Source organism: Aricia agestis, chromosome 15 (genome assembly GCF_905147365.1).
Source record: "Aricia agestis chromosome 15, ilAriAges1.1, whole genome shotgun sequence".
Classification (NCBI taxonomy): domain Eukaryota; kingdom Metazoa; phylum Arthropoda; class Insecta; order Lepidoptera; family Lycaenidae; genus Aricia; species Aricia agestis.
The window spans coordinates 1,617,035-1,643,926 of record NC_056420.1 but is presented as its reverse complement, the minus strand read 5'-3'; the positions used below and the strand labels follow the sequence as shown (position 1 = coordinate 1,643,926).

The 26,892-nt window shown below is 35.5% G+C and overlaps 2 protein-coding genes across 4 annotated transcripts; one reads left to right on the top strand and one right to left on the bottom strand.

Moving 5' to 3' along the window:
• Positions 1-2,896: 2,896 nt before the first annotated feature.
• LOC121734045 (metaxin-1) lies at positions 2,897-7,684 on the bottom strand. 2 transcript variants are annotated; one of them, XM_042124447.1, is made up of 6 exons: positions 7,546-7,684; positions 7,321-7,467; positions 6,937-7,206; positions 6,626-6,860; positions 5,650-5,804; positions 2,897-3,382 (listed from the first exon to the last, which is right to left on the bottom strand). In XM_042124447.1, the coding sequence occupies exons 1-6, from the start codon at positions 7,621-7,623 to the stop codon at positions 3,257-3,259; spliced, it is 1,011 nt and encodes a 336-aa protein (XP_041980381.1). In that variant the 5' UTR covers positions 7,624-7,684; the 3' UTR covers positions 2,897-3,256. The 2 variants fall into 2 exon arrangements, with proteins under 2 accessions (XP_041980381.1, XP_041980382.1); XM_042124448.1 differs by lacking the exon at positions 2,897-3,382 and adding an exon at positions 4,475-5,131.
• A 5,682-nt stretch (positions 7,685-13,366) lies between these two features.
• Positions 13,367-15,699, top strand: LOC121734307 (B-cell receptor-associated protein 31-like). Of its 2 annotated transcripts, none has more exons than XM_042124835.1 (2): positions 13,367-14,334; positions 15,620-15,699. In XM_042124835.1, the coding sequence occupies exon 1, from the start codon at positions 13,696-13,698 to the stop codon at positions 14,317-14,319; it is 624 nt and encodes a 207-aa protein (XP_041980769.1). In that variant the 5' UTR covers positions 13,367-13,695; the 3' UTR covers positions 14,320-14,334; positions 15,620-15,699. The 2 variants fall into 2 exon arrangements, with proteins under 2 accessions (XP_041980769.1, XP_041980770.1); XM_042124836.1 differs by having other exon boundaries at positions 13,367-14,352; positions 15,626-15,699.
• The last annotated feature ends 11,193 nt before the right edge of the window (positions 15,700-26,892 follow it).

Sequence of the window (26,892 nt, the reverse complement as noted above, 5' to 3'; positions counted from 1 at the left end):
AGTCGACTTATTAATGGTTTAAACCACTGTCAATTTAATACAGAAGCCTACAGGGTGATTGTTTTATGTGATAGCAATTTTTTCGCCGCAAGATAAAAATAACCCTGGTATTTTATTTTATGTGGGCCAGCAGGCGTAGCATGGTTACCATAGAAACGGTTTCTTTCTACGGAAGAATAGACAAAGTGACAGTTAGACAAGACAAAGTGACAGTAAGACAATGGAAATCCGCCATTTTGTCCATAAAATCTGTCAGTATGTCGATTCTTTCTCATGTCTACTGTTGTTATGCTAGTCCTGCTGGTGTATAAAACGCATGGTATAAATCTTGGTTCCACTTTTGCCCCACCCTCTACATCTATTTGTTTAAGGTAATTTGATACAAAGTCTGATATTTTTAAAGCTATAATACCGTCTGCTCCCTTTAAAGCAACGAACAAATCCATACTGTATATGACGTGTTGCATGTTTTTGTATTTAACTATTAACCATGAGGTTTCTATGATTATATTTACAAAAATCTTAACCATCCCATAAATCCAGTAATAATAAAACAGGAACTGTAGTCAAAACCTAAAAACGAGACACATAATGTCATGTTAACTACTATACACGTATAAATATTTTTACCACTAAAGGAGTTTGTGTACAGTTGCGCTGTTAAAATATTTTATGTTATACAGATAGACATGGTCACTTTGGCATTTGTCTTTTTTTACGTTTAAAGTTGTAGGTTAGCAATAAATTACTGAGTTATGTTACCATTGTGTTGTGTTTTAAATTTATATTAGCAGTAATGGCAACACTGGTGACATTTTTATATCTAGTAACACTAAAGATATTTTTTTTACTTGCGACTATCATGGTGTTTGGAATCTCTCCGACTACAGATAATTAAGAGGTCGGAGCATAGAACTTTGTACTAGAGTTGAAAATAATAATAATAATCAGGGTATGTTATAGATTTCTACATATTTTTTTCCGATTCCAGATAGGGTAAGTCCCACCTAGTATTCCAATCACGTGTGTCTACCATTAAAGTGTTGCCATTAATAAAGCCAAAATTAATTTATTCAATTAATAATGCTAAGATTGTGTTGTGTAAATATGGCAGCTATGAATTTTGTTAATAATGTTAATAAGAATGTATATCACTTGTTCCCAACATTATAAAAATCCAAAAAAAAAAAGTAAATTGGTGTATTTTTAAAGGCAGGTGATTTATATTTTGGTATACTTATAATGAGGCATTATTCATGTTATGTATATTTTTGTGGATGTCACGTATTTTAGCCAGGCTAATAAATTAAGTAAAAGGCTTTTTTGAAATAGATTTCGAATTCATAGAAATATATTAATAACTCTTTCAATGCATGAACTTTTGCTATGATGAGATATATTTTATTAGAATCTTTGATCAAAAATATTTTTTCAAAAATATAAAGACGTAAAGATTTTAAGGCCCAGGCCAGTTTAGCTTATTGTTTGTTAAAATATCATTAAATATTTCTCTTTCTTAGGGGGGTATTACATTATCATTTATATTGGATCATTTCTATGATCATATATAGGATCCAATATATATGATCATTTGATCATATCTGCGTATTACATTATCATATTTCATTGATCCTATTTTATGTCATATGTGGTTTCAATAGCCAATGGAGAGCGCTAACAGGTATTGACGTCAGGGTTACTAGATCTCAGAGAATTCGATTTGTCAAAAGACATCGTCATTTTTAATATGGCTTGTTTTTTGTTATTTCAGCAAGATTATCCAAGTATATAATTAGAAAAATAATAACATTACATTATTTGAAACGTATTAACGAACAAGAAATTAAAAACTCTTTTTTATATTAAATAACTGGCAACACCTATTTCTATGACCTTATTGCATCCAATCTCTCAGCAAATGTCAAAAATCTATGATCAAGGAAGAAATGAATCATATGTCTATATTACATTATCCAATATCATTGACTCAATGATCTCGGATCCAATATATATGATAATCTAATATCCCCCTTAAATACGAATAACGAAAGAGAGAACATAATACTTAATAACTTTAACTCTGACAGTGGCAAGGGCCGATTTTTTTAATAATTAATGTAAAATAAAGTCTTAGTTTTTTCAGTATTAAAAATATAAATTTCACTAGGCAATATAATGGGGACCGTTTGCCACAAAAGTATTATCTTCACATCCAAATATTTTGCATTTTATACATCGACTGCTTTTAGAGACGCTAGTATAAGGTCCCCACTAACTTTTAAATTTATTTCTAGATTAAGTATAAATTAACCTGCCAAATTAAATTGATGTATTCTATATTATAGACAATTGTTGACTTGTTTAGCTAAAGATACTCGCAGAGGGCGCTACTGGACATTTTAATCGAAAACAAAAATATAATATACTAGGCCTGTTTCACCACTTCCTGATAAGTGACGAATAGGCTATCCACCAGGCACCAATTCACTTGACAGATCAAGTATAGAGAATCTGTCAAAAAAGTTGTGAATAGCCTATTCGGCACTTTATCAGAGAGTGATGTGAGGCCCTAAATTGATTTATTTTTCACTCTATTAAATAATTATAAATACCAGTAGCGCCATCTACGTATTAGGTTATAAGTTACGTTATATTCAGTAGGGTAGTTGTAATTAATATTTTTATAAATATTTTCACATGCAGAGCTTAGGGTACGCTTGTATATGTTGAGCGATTGTGCCATTCCAATTGACGTGAAAAATTACCGATTGAAACCGAGTACCCAGTGTAAAAATTATATCCGGTAAGTGTACCTGACTGAAAAATGTGAATATGTTCAAAAACTAAAATAAAACATACACGATTAACATTTGTTTTATTTCTCCCGTATTGTCTAATATGTCTTAAGCTATTGAAGATTTTTCTGAGCGGTAATTGTTTTTACTAAACATTAATAGAAATACACTGTATTGAGATATCACTGTTTCTGTAATCTATAATAAGCAATATAATGGATTCATCGTTGCTCCTCTCTTTTACTCTCACATGGACGAAATATTACTATCTCGTTTCTGAGATTTGTTTGAGAAACGATTTAAACATTTTCATGCGGAATTTTAACTCGTAAGAGACATCTTGGAGACATCAGAGCGAAAAATAATGTACGAAATTCCTCATGCTCCGCTATTACTACCTACTTATTCAACTCTCAAGCATAATAATTCATTTTTTGGATAGCTACTAGATTCGATTTCATTCATGTGGCTCCAGTTTCTTCGTTGGACTTCATAGCTTTTATTTTTTTAATCTTTTCGTAATGTTTCTTAGCGATGCGGTATCGGTTGACCAGCATCACTCGCTGCCAACTCCAGGCTGCCCACTTCTGTTGACATATATTTTTTAATAGTTGACATGCTTCGTAAATAGAGGTTCGATTTACTAATAGGACTCAAAAGTCCCACGAGCCCCGCAGACTGCAGAGTTTTAATCGGCCGATACTTTGATCAAAAGCTTGATCAGTACGAAGATGTATGAAGGTTTGTATGTAGGTATGTATGAAGGGCGCACACTAAACGATTTGTATCGGCCGATAATAATGTACTGAAACCCCAATTTGGTCAAACCATGGTCAAACTATCGGCCGAATAAGGCCTAAGGCTAAATATTAAATAGTCAGTACTTAATATGCGACCCGGTCTCAAGACACGGTTCGGCTCTGTGATTGGTCCAAATTTTGACAGCCAACCAATCACAGAGCCTGAACCGTGTCTTAAGACCGAGATGCACCTTGAGTACTGACTATTTATACCGGCCTAAAAGTCTGTAGTCTGCGGGGGCTCTTAGCCCGGCCGCACATTGTCCGAAATTTCTGATACGAAACAGTTGAACGTCTGCGCTGTCTCTTACATTTTGTACTGAGCCGAGTGAGCTCGAACTCGCCGGAAGGATATTTCGGATAGTGTGCGGGGTGGCGGTCCGGCGAAATTCAACTGTTTCTGATCAGAATTCGGACGATGTGCGGCCGGGCTTAAGCTGATCGCACATTTGTCAGCACCGTACGCGCCGAACGCACCGCATAGACAGTACACTAAATACGGCGCGTAGATTCATTTCATACAATAAATTCTATAATGCGGTGCGTACAGCGCGTGCTTGGTGGCACATCTGCGATCACCCTTAGATGACGCTTAACGTGGCGAGACCACACTAGGCGACAATACGCTGCAGCTGAACGACGCGTCAGGCGAGTCGCGACACTTCACGTTGTTGTACTGTATTGTGTCGCATCACTCGCATCGCTGCCGCGTAGTACGGCTGCTTAGACGATTGACGATTGCATACAAATATATTGGCCGTGCCATGCTGCATTGATTCGCAGCACGATACGAAGAGTGGAAGTGTTGTGACTCGTGTTTAAAAATTTTGCTTTATAATTGTTAAATAAAAGATTTAAAGTCAACAAACTACATTTTATTTTAATAACCTAACAACAAACCAAATCACTTTTATTAACAAAATGTGAATCTACCCACGTAGCAAGCATTCACAAACAATCTTTTCACAAACAATTGACAACCTAGCCATTAAAACTAGTTTAAATGCTTTCTCGTAAAATGCATGATAAATACAATGATCAGATAAAATGCATGCTTCGTAATGACTTTTCAAGTTAGTACAATTTGACTTCTACTCCTTACTAATAGAAGTATTTACTTATTTAGAACTTAGAAGTATTTACTTATTTAGAACTTACAAGTATTATCTTCTGTATAGTAATTATTTTTATTAGTAAGGAGGTTATAATATATTTCTTTATATTTAGGAACTCTAATGCACAATTTTTATACTTTAAAATTTACATTAGAATAGTTTTAAAATTTTGGAACAAACGTTTTGAACAAATATAATTTCATATGGCTTAAACATTTCATTTTTGGCGTTCATAGTCACCATTAGCACAATATACACTATGTGATATGAAAATGCATGAAAGTGCACTAATTAAATTTGATGAGGTGTATTCTCTTGGCCAGCGTGATGGTATTATGATCCAGAGGTGCTAGTGTCAGTTGTCTTCTTCATTCTCAAACATCTCACTGTAGTCTTGGGAATGCTGGAATTCTTTCATGTCCTGAACAAACAAACTTGATGTGAGAATGAATAAGAACACAACTTTGTTACAAAAGCTATTGAATAATACTAGATTAGCCCACACTAAATATATAGCTAACAATAAAATTACACAAATACAGCTGGCAAAGTGATTGAAAATTCTTATTCCAAAAAAATTTTAATACAGTAAGGCGCTTTGCGGACGACGGGGCGCGGGGGTTTTTTGGGCGCGGGAGGCTTTTTGTCCGCGGACATGCCGCGCCGCCAGTGGCAGCCGGGCACCTGTGCGTTGGTAATATAGGATTCCCTTTGTGCTATCGTTCGCGGCGAAATTGACCAGCCCGCCCCGCCCAGTCGTCTGGAAAGCGCCTAAAAAGCCTCAAAGAAGTAAAACGAAAAATAAAATATGTTGTGCCATTATTTATTCTTGAATTTGGTAATTTTCACACTAAACAAAAAAATTGCTTTTAATTTCAAAATAACAAGCGTTACAACGCAATATGCATGCTCAATTAAATAAGAATGCTATTTACTTACTTGGAACATTCCATTAGCAACAGCAAAGCCAGTCATAGCAATAGCTGCAAACAGTGCTGCTAATATTTTATTTCTTGTCTGGTTTGGAAAATTTGCTATTTCACTCTCAGACTGTGTGCCCGCTGACTTCTTTTTTGCATTCTGCTTGTTGTATTCTGTAAATAAAAGTGTATATTTGTTTTTTTTCTAGTTTCATGAGATACATTTATATTTTTATAATAAATAGGCTATAGGCTACTTGACCTACTTTTTTTCTTCATGCTAATCGCTTCTTAATCATTCATTTTCACAAAAAAACTAATATTTTAATATTTTACACAGTAGAAACCCATAAAAATGTTGATTGAAAAATATGCCTTATATATGGCGATGAAAACACTGTCCGCCATAGTGTGACGTCATACGTTTTGTATTTTAAACTCTTTTTATTGAACATTTTTCTATGTGCTAAATGTACGAGTCTGCCCAAAAATTATAAAAGAATTAAATAAGAAATTAGAAATAATTTGTAATGTTGAAAACTTTTGGAAAAAACTTTTGGCCATTTCATTTCCCGTCTACAATAATGGAGATAATATATAAAACTGATGTTTTATTTGAATTATTCAAGAAAATATATTTTACAAATCTTTCTAGGGTTATTCTTATTATTTATGTACAAATAAACTTACATATAACGAGCACAATAAATAAAAGATATTAAATTACGAGTCTGATGACGTCACATCTAAATCGGAAGTACCGCAAAAGCGTTTACGTCAGTACAAATCCTATTTTCATAAAATCATATTTTCAAATCGACTTTATTTATCAATCATAAGCTTTTATTTGATGATAAGGGTGAAATACGGTTTCCTAGGCCAAGTTCTACTAGAAATATGCATTTGTTCAATGAAATTAAATATAGGTCAAGTATCCTATTGATTTTAAAGAAGACACAACATTGTTTTAATTACATTTTAAAAGTAACACTCACCGTCTGTGACATTTCTAAAATTTTTCTGACTAATCCTTGCCACAAACCTACTCAAATTATTAATTGCTTTAACATGATTAGCTAGTGTGGGATTTGGAAAGGGTGCTTTGACCAAAGGTGCCAGGTAAGCAAACACAACAGCATCGAATGACGTAGGTCGGTTTCCAAAGAAATATTCGCTCTCCCCGAGCCTGTCCGACAAAGTTTTAAGGCACTTTTCTGCTTCAAGAAATGCCTGAAATTAAGAGATGCTTCATTAATATGTTTCACAAAGTTAATAGAATTTTTGCATTTTTTATTAATAAACCTACAGTTCTTTCGATTTCTCTCAAGTCTGCGTGTTCTCCAAACAGAGCTTCTATCATGTCTTTGGCGGCATTCTGATATCTTGATGGGTAGTAAAAATTAAATGGTAGCTGCAAGGCCTTCGCATATGTGGGTCTGGTCAAATCTCCATAGTTCTTCTCGTCTACCCACCAGCAGTACTGATAAGCTGGATACAACTTGTCTTTCAAATATTGAGTGAAAGCACTGGCTTCTGCTGCCTGTTTTGTGTTCAAATGAAGATCAGTGCTGTAATGCTGAAAATTGCAAAATTAGTATTTTACTCTTTAGCTAGCGGAAGAAGATAAGTATTTTTATGTCAATACCGTTTTCATGTTAACATTACCGAATAAAATCAATAAGAAACCTACCAAAGTCTTCAGATAGTCAACAACTTCTTCAAAATTTGTCAGTACCTTCCTCCCATCCCTAACGACTGGAAGAGTGCCTTTTGGTGTGAAAAATGGATTACTGACTTCTCTGACTTTAACAGGCACGCCGATAAATTTCATATACGTCTGAAAATAAAAAATTTCTTATACCCGGTAGAATGTGGAACTGTGTAGATTACAAGTTACAATTTTCGGGCAACCTACCAAAACTTTTAGGCATTCTAAATCAATTGAAGCTAAACCCCATTCTCCTCGCCATATGTCTAATTCTATACTAGCCATACTTTATTTATATTTTAAATTTATAAATGTTTTAAGATATAAAAATTTATGCATTGCACAATTTTTTAAAAACTTTGATGACAACTGACATTTCTTCTTCTTCTTCTTCTTTTATTTATGGCAAATCTGACATTTGATAATGTTAATGTCAACTTTGACATATGGCATAGACCTTTTTTTTTTAATTCGTCCCGGTCGGGACAGGCAAAGGGATATGGCATAGACCAACGAATACTTCTGTTGCGCTTAAAAATCCAACTTTAGAAAAAAAAAAATCTGTGGCTTCATACTAATCTGACCTATCTTCATGGGAAAATCGTTATAACTTCCAAACTATCTGACTTAGAGCATTGAAGTAAAGAATTTATTTAAGATAAAAACCTCCTCTATCTTTTTAAAATAAAAAAGAACCAGTTTAATGTGCTAGATTTTTCACAAAAAGCCATTAATTAAAAAATACACAATTTTTTTTCTTAAAGTTTGGTTTTTCTATATTTAACTTCATGAAATTTATAACATATTGCCCGTGTAAGCGTAGTTCACAAGTTTAGCTATCAAATGAGACCTTTTTTATCTTCATAGGATATTTACATAAGAAGTACTGGTCAGATTAGTGTGAAAGCCCGAGAAAAACTAAAATGGCTGCCATTTTACAACAGTGAGAGAGAGATAAAATTTGAGGGCCAATTTGTCGATAAAATATGCCATAGATGACATTGACATGACATTAAAGGATCGGACACCGGTGTCGGGACACATTGTATATATTTTAGAACATAAATGATATTCTTGTATTATTTTTAATTTTTAATCGGCCCAATTGGGCCGTCTGTTGTTTAGTCTGCATCGAGCGCAGTCACGAACGTGCTGCGTCTTGTCTTACCTAAATAAATTGAAAATGATGCCGTGCGTGTATCGAAAATGTACCAATTATGACTCGAAAGTAAACAAAACACATGGAATCTCTTACCACATGTCTTGATTGCAATAAATACCTCGATTATTTACATTTTCAATTATTTTTTCGAACAATCTGGAAAAATCGAATTTTCGTCATAGCTCAGGCGTTCGACGTTTAAAAATAGAACTGTCTCTTTTATGTAAATGGTTTTTCGTATCTTTTGTTTCACTTATCTGTCAAATTTGTCAATGTTTGCAATTTTGAATTTGAAAATTGGTCGGAAGAGATTTAAGCCGGAAAATAGTATGGACGTATCACGTAACATATCTGTTTAAGTAGAATATCATTGATAATTCCTGTGACATTTGGTGTGAATATCGGTAAATAGGGCTATTTCTTTCGTTAATTTTAGCTGAAACATCTTATTTATTTATTTATAAATTCTTTATTTGCATTATAAACAATATAAAATAACAAAAACAACATTAGGCAAGGAACATAGCAAATAGGCGGCCTTACCGCTTTCGGCGGTTTCTTCCAGGCAACCAAAATATGGTGGCAGAAAATAATGTTAAAGTGCTAAACTTAAACAAAGAAAAAAAAATAACCTCATATATTTATAAAATATATATAGTAATATATTTATATATTTTATTATGTGTAATACATATCACATTCAACACACACACATATATATATATATATATATATATATATATATATATATATATATATATATATATATATATATATATATATATATATATATATATAATATATATATTCAACACATACATTATTGAGTCTTTTTCAAATTGAAATGTATCAAGTTTTACATTGTTTTGCCCAGTTTTGTAGCAATTATTGATGGTATTCCCGATAGTTGTCTACCTATACGCCATCTAGTAACTAAAATGGAAACTGTTTGACAATCAAATTAAAAAAAATAGGAAAATCCCTCATTACCGATATGAAAAAAAAATAGTATATGATTTTTGAAAGCCTATCCATGGATATCCCACACGCTAGATGAATGATTGGTCTCGCGCGTGCGCTACGACTAGATACCGTCGGAGTACTTGAAAAATGCCAGTCGCGCCTATGGTCGCGCCGCAAGCTTCGGGTGAGGTAGATGTGTCGATAATTTTCGAAATTTTAAGTTACGTCCGTAGCAAAATGCCAGTTTGCGTAGTAAGACTTAACACTACAAGAAACAATAAAGATACTGGCATCACATACCATCAGTAAATATTATATAAATCGTCATATGCACAGAAAAATAATATAAGCGGATCGGAGTACCGCTTGATGTTCAGTGTTGCCAATTACCATAAACTAAAAATTCCCAAATTTTTCTGAGATTGTGATTTTTATTTATTTACTAGCTATTGCCCGCGACTTCGTCCGCGTGGATTTCAGTTTATAGCGCGCGATGTCAACAAAATTGGTGTCAAAAGCTTTTATAAAAAAACCCTGGTACCCCTTAAATCAATACAGCTGTGCAGTGTGCATACAATAAGTACTTCATTTTTGTATATTAAACTTTATATTTTATGCCAAATTTTAAAGCTTATTTAGCCCCCCAATTACACAACTTTACCCATAAACTATTTATCATTGATAGGTTTAGCCCAAATTTCACCAACGTCAGTTAGTGTTAACAGCTTGTTAAAATGTCCTGTCTTCTCTTTCATTCATATGAAAAACGAAACAGCTAACGTGATACTAATTCGAGCATTAACTTTAACAGTCGTTGGTGAAATTTGGTCTTAAGGTTACGTCACTGCCTGCACAGATAAGGTACCGAGTTATTTAATACCGTAGAATAGATATAACAATCGAAAAAAATCGAGACTTAAATGTAAGATGATACCACCTCTTATAGAAAGACTTTTGAGCAAGCGGCAGCGCGATGCAGAAGACGCACGGCGCCATCTATTATGAATTTTTTGAACAAATTTACGACCCTTACGACCCTTTTTTCCAGTAAAAAAGTAGCCTATGTCCTTTCTCAGGCTTTAGACTATCTGTATACAAAATTTCATTACAATCGGTTCGGTAGTTTTGGCGTTTGGCGTGAAAGCGAGACTGACAGACAGACAGACAGACAGACAGAGATACTTTCGCATTTATAATATTAGTATAGATTATGTGCACACTGCACAGCTGTTTTTGGGTATTTTGATTAATTAAGGGCCGCGCTACACCGGAATGGCAGCGGCGAGGCGAGCACTTTCAGCGCTGCCATTCCGGTGTAGCGCGGCCCTAAGAGGGGTACCACTTACCAGGGTTTTAAAAAGTTTTTAAATTTGATACAAATTTTGTTGACACCGCGCGCTATAAACTAAAGTCCACGCGGACGAAGTCGCGGGCAACAGCTAGTTATGAATAAAATCAATAATATATAATAAAGTAGGTGTTACAATAATGAAGTAAAAAATAAAGCGCCATCTGTTTTCATATATTAGAATTAAAATGTTGATTGCATTGATATATTTTCTGGATGGAATATAAGCCAACACGGTACACTCGAACTCCTTAGAAATGCAGTAGGAGTTCTATAAGATAAGATAGATTGATTATTATTATAGCAAGTGATAATATTATTAAACATAATATTCTAACGTATTAAAAACTATAAACAAAAACATTATAACTAATAAGTATGATTAGTTCTATGTTACAATGAAGTAAAAAATAAAATGCCATCTGTTGAATCGTATTAGAACTAAAATGTTCATTGCATCGATATATTTCTGGATTTTTTATAATATTATACATAAAATATATTTAAGATTTTTGAAATATTATTTTAATACACATCCAAGACCCAGGAACATTGAAAACTTTTTGTTCCGCCTGCGGGACTCGAACCCAGGACCCCCGAGATGAGCGCTGTATAATATTAGTATAGATTTATTTATTATAATATCTTATTTTTTTTATATAATATGTTACGCTCAAAGACCGAAAACGCTCAGTGAGCGAACAGCAACTGGCCTGGTTTCATTGAAACCAGAGTGCTCTTGTGTATTGCGCACACACTTGGGCACTTTAAAATTACTCCTGTGTAACTGGCCTGGTTTCATTGAAACAAGAGTGCTCTTGTGTATTGCGCACACACTTGGGCACTATAAAACTACTCCTGCGTAAAGTGCTCTTATGTATTGCGCACACACTTGGGCACTATAAAATTACACCTGCGTAACTGAACTAGTTTCATTGAAACCAGATTGCTCTTGTGTATTGCGCACACACTTGGGCGCTATAAAATTACTCCTGCGTAACACGGCCTGGTTTCAGAACGCGTCGTGGCCGTTTTCATTAGGGCCACAACACGAATTCGCGTCGTGGCTGTTTTTAAATGCTCAGAACGCGTCATGGTTTTACTCGATTACCACAACGCGTTGTGGTCGAATAACACGTCAGCCCCGACACGAATTTCGCTTTGTAGTATTTCTGTGATTGCCAGAACGTGTCGTGGCCGTTTTCACTAGGGCCACGAGTCACGACGCGAATTTCGCGTCGTGGCCGTTTCACTATTACCACAACGCGTTGTGAGCCATTTTTTCGCTCACTGAGCGTTTTCGGTCTTTGAGCGTAACATATATACATAGTGGCTGAGTGGATGAGCGCATTAAAATCTCTAGATATGGTAGCTGGTTCGAATTCCGCCAACGGAACAAAAAGTTTTCAAAGTTCCTGGATCATGAATGTGTATTAATAAATATGAATTATGAGTATCATATTATAATAAAAATCTTAAATACAGTTTATATTTTATGTACACAATACAGTAATAAATGAGAACACAAATTTAACATTTGCTTTTTTATGACTCGTTCTTAACTTTCGTTAAACTTCCTACCATTGTTTTTGTATTGTTTTCTCATCAATATTGTACCCATTATATTTCGTTGACCTAAACAACGTTGTTATTTTATCGCATTCTTTTCGAATGGACTTTATTCCAATGGTAAAGTTTATCTGGTGATTGAAAAATCAGCACTTACTATACAATAATAATAAATTACAAGACCACAGCAACTAATTTTTCCCCATTGATTGGGTACCAGTCACGTATCTGGCAACCCGATTATCTACGCACACAACAATATTTGTGCATTGTTTTACACAGCCTACAATATTGAGGTGCCGCATTCAGAAATCTGAATTTTCTATACAGCGCGGTATCTAGTCGAGCGCGCGCGCGATACCAATCATTTATCTAAGCCCACACGCATAAGTTAGATGAAAATTTTTGGAAAAAATATATATTTCAGTTGTACCTATCATGGGGACCCCTAAATTTTTTTATAATTTTTCCTTTTTTTATATCAAAATCTTAATGCGGTTCACAGACTACATCTACTTACCAAGTTTCAATAATATAGCTCTTATAGTTTCGGAGTAAAGTGGCTGTGAGCCTGTGACATACGAACGGACAGACAGACATGACGAGTCTATATTTTCCGTTTTTTGCCATTTGGCTACGGAACCCTAAAAAGTCTTAGCTCATACATAGGAAGATTTGCACCCAGAATTTAGAGGACCCGCTGCCCGCATCCGCAGACCAAAGACCTAGATACCCTCCTAGACCTCTAATGTGGAGGCCGCAGCCCGCAAGTCGCAAGTACTCGCTAGTCGCAACTCGCAACTTCGCAAGTCGCAACCAAAGAGAATATAATCACTACGTTTTGTCGCAACGACGCGCGAGCCGTGAGGAATGACGATAGATATTATGCTCTATGTAAAATCAAAGATTATAGACTATAGAGTGTAATGACATATTATGTCAAAAAATCTATGAAGGAGAAGAAAAACTTGTTTTCCCTTTTTTGGATGACCGCTGATAAATCATAAATCTAAAGTTTGTTAATAAATAGTCCAGAATTAACGAATCAACGATACTTTTACTATTTTATTTGCGACACGTGTAATCATTGTAATGGTGGCATGGTTAGTAGGGCAGCAATAATTTGTACAGTGCTGTGTTATTATACATTATTGTGTAATGTGAACTGAACAAAAATTGTGTAAAATCAAACTTGATTTACAACTGTACAGTGCACTGGAATGGTTTATTTATAATCATTATTGCGTGTAGCGTGATCCCAGGTTGCTTTTCATAAATTAATAATTCTGTACAAGTTGAGATCTAAATAAACATCATGTCTATACAATGGACTTTTATAGCCGGCTATTTATATTTCGAGATTGCTATCGTCATAATTATGATACTGCCGATATTTAGCCCTCGGCGATGGTATAACTTCTTCCGTTCCCGTTTGTTTTCTATGTTCAGAGAACATGCAGCTGTGTACTTCTATGTCCTGTTGGGAGTATTGGCCTTGTTCCTCCTAGATGCTGTTAGAGAAATGAAAAAGTACTCGCACTCATCTGATCATGTTCATCTGGCGAGCGAAATGAAGGGCAATGTTAAGCTGTTTAGAGCCCAAAGAAACTTTTACATCACTGGCTTTGCAATATTCTTAGCTTTTGTGATAAAGAGGCTGGTCACTATGATTATCATTCAGTATGAGCTTCAGTTGAAGGCTGACGCGATCATTAAGAAAGCGGATGAGACGGTGAAACAAGCCAAGACTGCTGTACTGGCAAACACAATTCAAGATGGAATGGACCTACACAAAGAAAATGAGGACTTGAAAAATGAAATCGCCACAAAAAATTCCATGCTAGAGGAGCAGAAAATGAGAATTAAAGAGTTGGAAGAAGAAACAATTATGTTGAAAGCAAAGTATGAGGACATAAGGAATGGAGAAGGAGATAACTAACAAGGATCAGAGAGAGATTAATTATAATTTATGGTCTGTCAAGAAAGTGAAGAAATAAAAAAGTGGCAACATCATAGTGTCATCCCTTTTTTCTTAGGCCGTGTTCGTCGGCATAATTTTTTGTGCATTAGCTGCAAAACATAGATATTGTGCATGTCCAAATCATGTCATGCCATGGCAACGACAACTGTTTACGTCTTGACATTTAACCCATTTAAATAATATTATTACATCGTCGATAATTTCCTCCACTAAATTTTCCAAGTGATCCATATCCATTATAGACCTGGGGTCAGTGACAGATTTTCATGACCAAGTCCCTCCCAAACGAAACTTCATAAAATGAATAAGGGACTTATACTATGAATACTAGCGACCATCAGCTGCGACTCCGTTAGTGGGGTGGACAGTGGCAGCCTCCCAAAAATAAAGAAAAACATTTTTTTCAGTCATGTCCTCTCATTTGAGAATTTGTCAGAGTATTGTTAAAATACCCTAGTAAACAAATAAAAAAATCAGCTAGCTGTAAGTCAGTGAAAAAGTCGTCAGCTGATAAGTTTTAGTAGGTATAGATGTTGTTGCCTTACACCTTTCAAGGTACCAGCTGACAAACTTTCCACTGAGATACAGCAAGCTGACATTAATTTTCATTCATAGTAGCATATAAACGATCACCAGGTAAATTTTTAGCTGAGAGGAAATCATTGAAAATATAATTTTTTTTTCATATTCAAGGAGCTGACGTATAATCCTCCATGTTATGGTCAGCTGACTATGTTTTTCTTTCAAAATACTACATAAACTATACTCTGATACATTTTCAAATGAGTGGAAATGACTGAAAATTTTTTTTCTTCATGGCTGCCACTGCCCCGTGCCCACCCTACCCACGGAGTCGCAGCTGACGGTCGCTAGTATTCATAGTATAAGTCTCTTATGGATTGTACAAAGTTTCGCCCGGGAGGAAATCATTGACCAAAAATTTACCTGGCTCCCGGGCCAATATATTCCATAATAAAATAATCAAACACTATCATAGTGTTAATAAATTATTTTATTCAATTTAGGCTTATGTATTTATGTTTAGCTTTTATTATTTTAATGTCATGTATAAACAATTAATAGGTACGTTGTTTACGACTTGACCAGCAACTTATTATGGCGTTGCCATGACATGTTTTGGACATGCGCAATAGAAGGTTTGTCCAAAAATACGCCGACGAACACGGCCTTAGATTGATTTGAAAGGGATGACACTACGATGTTGCCACTTTTTAATTTTTTTACTTTCTTGACAGACTATACAACTGTGATTATAAATAATGGTGCTTGATCTCAATCAGATAATGGACATTAAAGTTTATGGAAGTCATAAGAAGAGTTAAAAAAAAAAAAAACTAGTAACAATATTAACACATTAGTATAAAAAATACTGCTTAGCTCATGTTCAAAGCAATACTTAATATTTAATAACATTACTTCTAACACTTTAAGAGGGCGACTAACCCCAAAAATCAAACATCGTCCTTCTAGTAGGGGAGGTAGTGCTATCGTTTGCTAAGTCATTTCATACCGACCAAATTTTTGTCCAGCGGTAGCTTAATATTTATCAATCAACATAATCAGAGTCAGTCGCCGCACCCGTGGTGGAATGTTAACTGAGAGTATTTCAAAGTTGTAAAAAAAATAATTGCGAAAAGTGATTTTATACCGAATGAAAATTTTATGGATGATTATTGAGGTCATGCTTAACCAAAAATGCACCGTCAGCCGTATCGCAGACGGGGGATTCAACGTCAGTCGCGTTACTGAACTATGTTAAAAAAGTTAAAATATAAAGTCATTTCATACCGTACAAAATTTATACAGGTGAATGTTGATACCTTTTTAATAATAAAGACCACCGTCAGTCGTTAATATGCGGGTGGAAAGCCCGTCAGCCAGCGATATAAGTTATAACCAATATAGCCCTATTTCGCGCTCAATGTATCATAGGGCGTCGCGTAGACGACATTTCCACCTGCAAATATTCAGCTGACGGCGATTTTCGTTTGAATTAACCATTAAATTGTCCCACATAGCAATTTCAAGTAATTAATTCGATAGTCAATATTTGTGAAGAAGAATTATATACATTTTACTTTAAAAGCGCCATCTGTTGTTATATACTAAAACTAAAATAACACCTACCGAACCTGAACGTGTATAATCTAGATATGAAGCTTTATTGGGTGCGAATTGGGATCTTTTTAATGTCAATTCAATACGATTCCCAACAACAACTTTGAGATACTCTCAATTTTTATTCCACCCATACTGGAGTAGCTGACGATCAAAACTCTTATGTATTAATAGAATAGTATTAATGTTACGATTTTCGCTCGGTATGAAATTACTTTTTAAAATGAGCGCGACCTCCCCTACTATTCTCTATTCACACTCACGTCTTTCATATGCCAGGTGAAAAAGAACGACGCGGATTCATCACCAAATTAGTTTTTTCTCAATAACTCGATAAATATACAACATTATAAAAATCCGCTAGGTCGATCTTTCAATGATAGAATTGTATACAATGTGTTAAAATATTAACTTAGTTCAATGCACGGTTATGGCAATAAATGAAAAATTCGTGAAAATTAGATGCATCTTTGTGATTTTTTTCTATCGAGAAAATTTTAAGATATCGTGTTTTTGCTCAGATCGAATTCTCGGAAACATAATGTAGTATCTATTAATTATAGAAAATGAAACAATTCGGGGCTTATTTTCAAGTATAAAAATTAATTATAAAATCGACACTTTAGGGTTAGTCGCCCCCTTAAAGCGATAAATTTTATTAATATATTGTGTAACGATGAATATACAAGGGATTTACTCATGCATTTTATATAATAAGTTCTATGTTAACAAATGAAAACTGTTATATTAAATTTGATAAAATTGTTTTGATTATCGTTATTTGCTACTTAGTAAGTTTGTGTTGTGGTATCTATTGAATACAATTTTATTTGGAGTTGTATTTAAAGAAACATAATATGACAATTAACATCTAAATTAAAAAATTTACTGGAAATTTAATAAAATAATAGAAAACTTGCCTTTTATTTTTGCTGTCTCATTACTTAATACTTAGGTTTGTTTGGAGTTAAAAAGTATTAAGCGTAGATCAAATTATTATACTACATATTTTATAGGTATGTTGTTTTTAAATTAATATTTTAATAAACTGCTTTCTCGATAAATAGCTTTTTATTTAAATAAATCCCATGGGCCATATTGTCGTTGCACCTGCCAGTCTAGTATGTGTTTTTTAGTAAAATTCTCAAGGGTAGGCAATAAACGTATTTTATTATCAATAAAGTAAAAATGCAGTATGGTGGCAACTGGCTAATCTAATTATGTATGAACTGTGACATTTATCGATAAATCAATCAATCATTCAATAAAAAATAAAATCCTGAAAATTTTACTAAAATCACATACTTACTTATAGGACTTGGCAGGCGCAACCATAAACCTATAATCTCAGACTACTAAGGGGATACTTCATACTACGTATCCTATAATAATGCATAATGTATATAGACCAACAAAGAGTGCGAGAGAGAAGAAAATCCTTTATGGAATTATAACAAGATGAATCTATTTTATCGTTAGTATATTCTCCATTTATAGACATCTTATGCTCGTTCATTGCTCATAATCACATTAGGCTCTAGTTGTAATATGAATTCTCTTCCTTTTATATTTAATTTATGTAGATTGTATTTATGTTTTTAAGGCTAAGAAACAATATTTTGCTGTACTTATTTGCTTGTTCTGGTTTTTTCTGTTTCATTATTTTATCTTGTATTTGCATGGTCGCATGAAGTCATCACCCGTGCCCGCTGCATGGCAATCAGTTTACGTTAAAAGTTATAACTGTTCACATTTTTCGCCTCAACTCTGACGCTGGCAACTCCTAAATGGGGAGGCTTACGCCAAAAGAAGAAGAAGAAGAAGATGAAAAGAGAGAGGCAGTCTAATGTGAACTGTAATGGTTTGTAAAAACGGTTGCACCAGACTCAGAGGCGTAGTAAGGTACGCGCACAGTGTGCCGGGCCGGATCGGGGCCACGGCCGTAGCTAGGGGGGGGCATTGTGGGGCAATGCCCTACCTTAAAATCATAATGCCATACCTTAAAAATGCCAAAACCTAAGAAAATCAATCAAATATGATTTTTTTTTACTTCCGCCCTACCTCTAACCAATGCTGCCCTACCTCAAATCTGACTCTAGCTACAGCCCTGATCGGGGCTCAGCGCAGCGCAAAATGCGCTATAGCACACTATTGCCGGGTCGGGTCGCATCGCATTGACGGATTTTAACGCTCACTGTGCCGGGGTGGGTCGGCGCGCAATGCATTGACGGATTTTGAGCCGAGGCTTGCCGGGCCGCATCGCATCACTTCCGCGCGCCGCTTGCCATAGCACACTGTTGCTGGGGCGCAGCGGATCTTGCCGGATCGCAGCGGGTCTTGTCGGGCCGTGTCGCATTGACGGAAATCCGCCGAGCAAAAATCCGCGCCGATGCGCCCCAGCACAGTGTGCGATACGCGCATCCGCTTCCATACAAATTGTATGGAGGCGGATTTTTGCGATGCGCCCCGGCACGCTGAGCCCCGGCACGGCCCGTCTCAGTGTGCTCACTCCATAAGGGGGGTATTACATTATCATTTATATATGATCATTTGATCATATCTGCATATTACATTATCATATTTCATTGATCCAATTTTTCGTCATATGTAGTTTCAATAGCCAATGGAGAGCGCTAACGCTGACAGGTATTGACGTCAGGGTTACTAGATCTCAGAGAATTTGATTTGTCAAAAGACATCGTCATTTTTAATATGGCTTGTTTTTTGTTATTTCAGCAAGATTATCCAAGTATATAATTAGAAAAATAATTACATTACATTATTTGAAACATATTAACGAACAAGAAATTAAAAACTCTTTTTTATATTAAATAACTGGCAACACCATCCTGATCCAATCTCTCAGCAAATGTCAAAAATCTATGATCAAGGAAGAAATGAATCATATGTTACATTATCCAATATCATTGACTCAATGATCTCGGATCCAATATATATGATAATCTAATATCCCCCTAATAGTTAAGGTTATCGTCAAATATGGCGTCTATTATGGACTTTTACTAGGGATTTGACAGTTCATTTGACATTTTGTTATGTTAGTTGGTGCAACTCACCCTTATGCTGTATCCACACATGCCGCCGGCTTCGGTTGCAACTTGCAAGGCAGGCTGAAAGCCGGCGGCAAACCCGGCGGCATGTGTGGATGCGCCATTACTACTTTTATTTGACAGGAGTGTTGACAGGTCATCACAAGTCGACACACGTTTTTATGCCATTTCGGCATTTGCAATTTATTGTTTAATCGTTAGTTATTTTCTACAAATACTGTTATTAAAAACAATGGTAACTTGTTCTGTAGTGTTCTGCAGTGTAAATCATACAAATAATCCTGAAAAATATACATTTCACAGGTAAATAATCTTCATGTCCTAATTGCTACGATGTGTTTATTTTTGCTATATTCTGCCTTTACTTCTCTATTTTATATAAAATATTGTCAATCTTCCCTTTTACTTTCATATTTTGCGTTACTAAAGGTACTATATTGTTCTTAAATTACACAATTTTTAAAGAAAATTTTTTCATTCAATTTTTTTACATATACGCTAGTGCTTGAATCAAATTTATCGATATGCTAATCGATATTTAACAATAATTAAAACTAATCTAAAAATCCTTTACCTTTATATATTTTATCACCTTAAAAAAGTACATATCTTATTTTAACGATTATTTTTAAATAATAAACATCTTTTGACATAGTTTAAAATTGAGGTTTTACAGATCAGTCACTTGAATCTAATAAACTACTCATTGAATGCAGCTTTCAATAATATAATATAGAGTGACTCTACGCCTTCACATTAAGTCGCGAGTAGTGCTGCAGCAGCGTGACTTCTATACTAATGAGTAGACATCGGATTATATGCATTTGCATTAGAGATGTGCCGACTAGTCGCCGACTAGTCGGTAAAGCCGACTATCCGGCCACTTTTGTAGTCGGCGACTAGTCGGCGAATAGTCGGCAAGAAGCGCCGACTAATCGGCTTTTTACTTTTTTGCTATTATTGAAGTTATAATAAAGAAAAACCTTGATTATTATTTATAATGTGTTCAGATCACACTCAATCAGTGTTACAAATTTTAAAATTATAGTCCGTCAAGAAAGTGAAGCAATTAAAAAGTGGCAATAGCGTAGTGTCATCCCTTTTTTCTTAGATTGATTTGAAAGGGATGACACTACGATGTTGCTACTTTTTAATTTCTTCACTTTCTTGACAGATTATAAATGAAGTATTTCTGAACTTGCTTGCTAGTAAAAAAATATCTTTGTAAATTTAATTTTAACAAACAAATTAAGTATGTATTAGTAAAGATTTCATGTACATGAAATATTTAATGAAAACCATCAACTGTATCATAGCTAAACAAAATAAAGTAATGTACGTGAATAGAAGTAAACATTCTTAACACAATTTGACACGAAACAGCAGTAAAAAAGCGTTACGGAAACTTCCGAAACCATGATCGGCTTGGCCGACTAATCGGCCGATTAGTCGGCTTCTTTGCAGCCGACTAATCGGCTAGTCGGCTAGTCGGCCAAAGTCATGATCGGCACATCTCTAATTTGCATACTTGCGTATGCAAATGCATGTAATGGCACTTTTGAGGCGATATTGCATATTTTAGAAATTTTTCGTTGATAGTGCATATTTCGGTAGTTTTGTCGTAGTCTCCAAACTAGCTATCATGCACACACTAAGGCCACAAAACAGAGGTACGATAGATCGAAACACTTAAAATATGTGGTTCCATTCTCATTTAAAGAATGCAATACACCCCGATAGCAGCGTTGCCAGATTTTTTTGTACCAAGTCGGGACTTTGGAACTTTTTGAGAAAAAGGATTCTTTAGTCAAAAGCGGGACAATGTAAAAAAAGGTATAAAATCAAAAGTTTTTTGAATTTTTTATCTTTTTATTTGCGTTATAATAACGTTTACGTGACAAAAGATAGCTAAAGTACCCAAAGAAAATCCTCCCCTCTACCTCCCGTACTTTTATCTTCATTACGCACCTCTCTTCCTCAGCACGCTGCACGCTATGCAACGTACGTGACGTTCGGGCTTTCCCCGAAAAGCGGGACTGAGCCTGTCCCGCGCGGGACATTTAATGTTGATGAAAAAATTGGGACGTCCCGCCAAAATCGGGACGTCTGGCAACGCTGCCCGATATCTTAGACGTGGGAGAGCCATGCTTCGGCACGAATGGGCCGGCTCGACCGGAGAAATACCACATCCTCACAGAAAACCGGCGTGAAACAGCGCTTCCGCTATGTTTCGCCGAGTGAGTGAGTTTACCGGAGGCCCAATCCCCTACCCTTTTCCTTTCCCTACCCTCCCCTATTTCCTTCCGTACCCTCCCCTATTCCCTTCCGTACCCTCCCCTATTCCCTTCCCTACTCTCCCCTATTACCCCTTAAAAGGCCGGCAACGCACCTGCAGCTCTTCTGATGCTGCGAGTGTCCATGTGCGACGGAAGTTGCTTTCCATCAGGTGACCCGTTTGCTCGTTTGCCCCCTTTTTTAATAAAAAAAAAAAAGGTACAATATTATCTTTCTAGAAACAAAATTTTTCTTTGTAGTTGGAAACATTAGTAAAAAATCGAAAGTAGTTACTGATTTATTAAACTTCCATGAGCATTAAGATTTCAATCGGAAATTGTTGGTAGAAAATTATTATTGGTGCTGTATAAAAAACAAAAAATCCTGGATTTAATGAAATTATAAAAAAATGACTCTTTTATTAACGGCACCAGCGGAAAGCTCTTCAAAAAATAATAAATTTTAAAAATAAGAGACATTTGATTGTGCATAATATTTTGTGCATATTTCGGCCATTTATCGTGCATACTTGCATGCATATTTCGGCACTTTGGTCGAGCATATAATCCGATGTCTACTAATGAGTAATGAGCCAAGGCTCGTTTTAGTATAGAAGTCGCGCGGCTGCCGCACTACTCGCGACTAATGTGAAGGCGTCCTAAACCTAGATTAAGGTTTATATAGGTATGTATTAAAATACATTGCACCCATGCAAAGCTGTTTGCTTGTTAGCAATTAATCATAATCATTTCTTTTACAGATTTCCTCAAGATCCTTTAATTAGAGGAAAATGGCTGACATTAATTGGGCGTGTGGGTTGGAATCCCAACAAAAATTCCACAATATGCAGCAAACATTTTATTGATAATTTTAAAAGAAAAAGTAGAATAAATACTGTTTTGGTTAAAGGAGCTATCCCAACTTTATTTGTACCAGTAAGTGTGACATACTGTTTTGTCACTGAAGCAATTATTTTTGCCTTATGTACAAAATTCTTGAGTCTCATTGTTTGTTGAAAAAGTTCACCAAAGCAGCTTGACAAATTTTTATAAATATTTTTTTCTTGTTAAGTATAGAAATCACAATTTCTTTTTCATTTTTAGGGAACATTAAGAGAGAGGATTCCGACGTCATACGTTACGCGGGACATACTTTCAACACATACTTTGTCTATTCAAGAACGCAATCTTAAACCGTCGAAATCTTCAATTGTTCCAGAACATTTCACTGTTCAAGAAGAAGTTGCATTATCATCAAGAAATAGGAAACTAATATCAAAAAACGATAAATTGAAAAAAAAATTGCAAGAAAAACAAAAAATAATTCGTCGTTTAGTTGCAAAAAATAAAAGGCAAGCAGAGAAAATTGTGACTTTGCAAGACGTTATTAAAGAAATTAACACAAGACCAGATTTAAAAGATCATCGTAATGATGTCATTAAGCAATGATTTAATTCAAAGCCTAATAAATAGGGTAAATAATAAAAAATGTAGAAAATTAAGTACTACAACTAAATAATATAGCCAAGAGTTACGTAAGTTTGCTCTGACTATGTAACATTTTTATAGTCCAAGAGCATATAATTACTTACGACAAAAATTTGACTTGTGCCTTCCGCACGTTAATACACTGCGTACGTGGTATGCGAGACTAAAATGTGAACTTGGTTTTACACAGGAATCAATTAATACTATTAAAGAAATAAGAAAAAATAAACCTGATTTAAAATTGTGTCTTACGTTTGATGAAATATCAAACGTGAGCATACAGAATGGGTAGGTCAGAGACATTATGGGTTTGTAAATTTTGGCAATGATTTGGGGATGGATGGTCCTGAAATAGTGAACCAGGTTTTAGTTTTTATGGTTGTGGCATTGTGTAATGTAGGCAGAATACAGATCTATGATAAAACGACGATGAATGAAGTACTTAGTACTTACTCACGTAGACGAGTATGTATTTTGGTAATATGTATTTAAAATATTACGAACATTATACATGCGTACATTATAATAATTTTATTATGGTACTTATTTGAAAATATTTAAGTAATTTAAATAAGGTAATTAGCTATAGTGGACTATGGATCCATATTAATTATAAATTTTATAAAAAAGTGAATTTTAATTTTTATTTTATGCACTTACTCAAATAGTTTCTGCATTCATTCGAGTGTAGGCACAAAACTGTGTCACTTCTGCGGTACTGATCTATAGCAATCACCGCCCCGCCTCCCACCCCGCTCATGCCTCAAGTGCGACATGTTTTTTGTTCGCAATAGCTGCTCTAGTACGTAGTACTTACTACCTCAGTGTATATTTTAACTAGGGTTGTTGAGGAAGTGATTATGAGGAAGAGGAGGAGGAAGAGGAATTTTCACGCGCAAATTTAGAGGATGCGGATGAGGAAGAGGATATTTTTTGAGGAAGAGGATGCGGATGAGGAAGCGGAAGAGGAAGCGGATGAGGAAGAGGATGATAGGAAATTATAAATACTAGCGGACCCAACCCAAAAGTCTTTGTCCTGTCTGTACATAACTAGGTACATACATTACACAAAAATTAATTATAAGGGCATTTTCCAGTGGACCAAACTATGAATCTAAGCCATTCTCACACACACAATAAAAAAATCGTCAAAATTGGTCCAGCAATTAAGGAGGAGTTCAGTAACATATACAATGGCTTTATACAGCCGTAGTGAGACCGATTACCACATATGGCTGCGTAGTGTGGCAAAAAAGGCTGAACAAGTAAACTGTCGCAAGAATCTGAGCAGCGTCCAGAGACTGGCATGCCTAATAATCACGGGTGCGCTTTCGTCAATACCCACCGCTTCCCTCGAGGCTCTGATCAACCTAACTCCGCTTCCTCTGCTTGTTCAGATGGAGGCCAGAAAGGCGGCTCTCAGGGCCAGGACGGCGGGCAGGACGAATTAGGCCTCCACCCCATTTAGACAGCTGGAACAGTCTCTTCGTGAATCACCCATCATGGACATGCCATCAGATGCCATGATCAAGGTGCATAGATTTTCGAAGCAATATCAGGTTCTTGTACCTGCCAGGGAGGACTGGGAAGGAAATATCCCAATTGATATTCGCCCTAGCGATATAGTTTGGTTCACGGATGGATCAAGGAAAGAACCGTGCGGGAGCTGGATTCTACGGGGGCAAGCCACCAAGAGGCAAACATGCCAGTTTGGGGGAGTTTGCGACCGTGTTTCAGGCTGAGGTCTTCGCAATCATCGGTTGCTTACTAGAAAGCCTAGAGATGGCACTAGTTAACAAAAATATTTTTATCTCTCTGATAGTCAAGCTGCACTCAAAGTACTGACTGCTGCAGAAGTTTCGTCGAAATTGGTTCTGGAATGCATTGAGACGTTGAACATGCTAGGAAGGGACAATAAAATACACCTAGTATGGGTCCCGGGCCACAGTAACGTCCCCGGCAACGAAACCGCAGACGAACTGGCTAGGCTTGGGGCCGAGAGTCTCATATATGGCCCAGAACCGGTCTGCGGAATATCTCCCAGTACTACAAAGCAAGTGCTCGAGGAATGGGTTCGCGAACTAAGCAGAAAGCAATGGGTTGAGCCTTTGGCCTTGAACACTCCAAGGCACTAATTCCTGGCTTTAACAAGAAACTGTCAGAAATAGTGCTCACCATGGGTAGGAATCAATTAAGAATCCTTACCAGAAGCCTAACTGGGCACTGCAAGCTCAATAAGCACCTTAACAGAATAGGTGTTAGTAGCTTAACGACTTTCAGATTCTGCGAGGAGGAGGATGAGACACCTATACACCTTCTCCTTGACTGTCCTGCTCTACTACAGAGCAGAAACAGGCACCTTGGTCGCTACGAATACTCATCCACAGAGGAAATTCGTGGCACCAACCCTAACCACATCGTTCAATTTATGAGCAGCATTGGGTTGGGGAGTCACAATAGATGACCTGCCTTCAGCAATAGAAAAAAAACATACACAACACACGCACACAAAAAAAAGATGAGTGAATGATACAATTCTCTGACTCTGGCGTGTGCGTTGCCATGATTGGATACGCGACGCGCATGCGCAGTGGAATTCCTCATAAATTCCTCTTAAATTTTGAGGAAGCGATAGCGGAAGAGGATTTTTTTATTTTTATTTATGAGGATGCGGTAGCGGTTGAGGAACCCAAAATATTGCGGAACTTCCTCATTATGAGGAAGCGGAAGAGGAATCCTCAGCAACCCTAATTTTAACGAAAAACTAGACCTAGTTTACGATTATTTTTTAAGTTTATAATTTGAAAATGGTTCAAAAATTATTGAGTCACCGAGAAAATTAGGGTTTCTACGATTTTTAATTAACAAAATCATGTAAATGTATTTATGATAACTTTATTGAAAAAGAAACATTGAAATTTATCCCTTTTTATAAATTATCTCAAGATCATCTTGAAACCTTTTTCAGTGCTATAAGGTCTCGGGGTGGATTTAATAATAACCCAACACTCAGAAATTTTATGTCTGCTTACAAGCGTTTGCTCTGTCATATTGAAATAAAAAGTTCTGAATGTGGCAACTGTCTGGCTTTAGATATGATATAACAATTTTATTTAATTCTAAATTGACTACGTGTGATTAAATTAATACATGTCTATCATATAATAAAATAACTAAGGAGTTTTCATTATCTAAAGCAAAAGAGGAAGAAAATAATTTTAAACACTTATATCTACCTCATAATGAAGAACCATTATCAGAAGTAATACAGTATACAGTAGAATATATATCCGGTTTTGTGGTAAAAAAAATTAAAATTAAAATTCATTGTAAAGTTCAATTGAAATGTTGTAATGCCATACAGTTCTCCCGTCAATTGAGTAATCCAGTGTCATTTATGAATAAAAATACTATTCGTCTAAAAGTGAAGGCTATTTAACGTACCCTTTAAAAGATGTACTTAATTATTAAGCTTTGTCTTCAAGTTGAAAAATTTATACGTCAGAATAAAAAAATTACTAAAAGCATTGGCATTGATAAATTTACAATTAGCAAAGCGA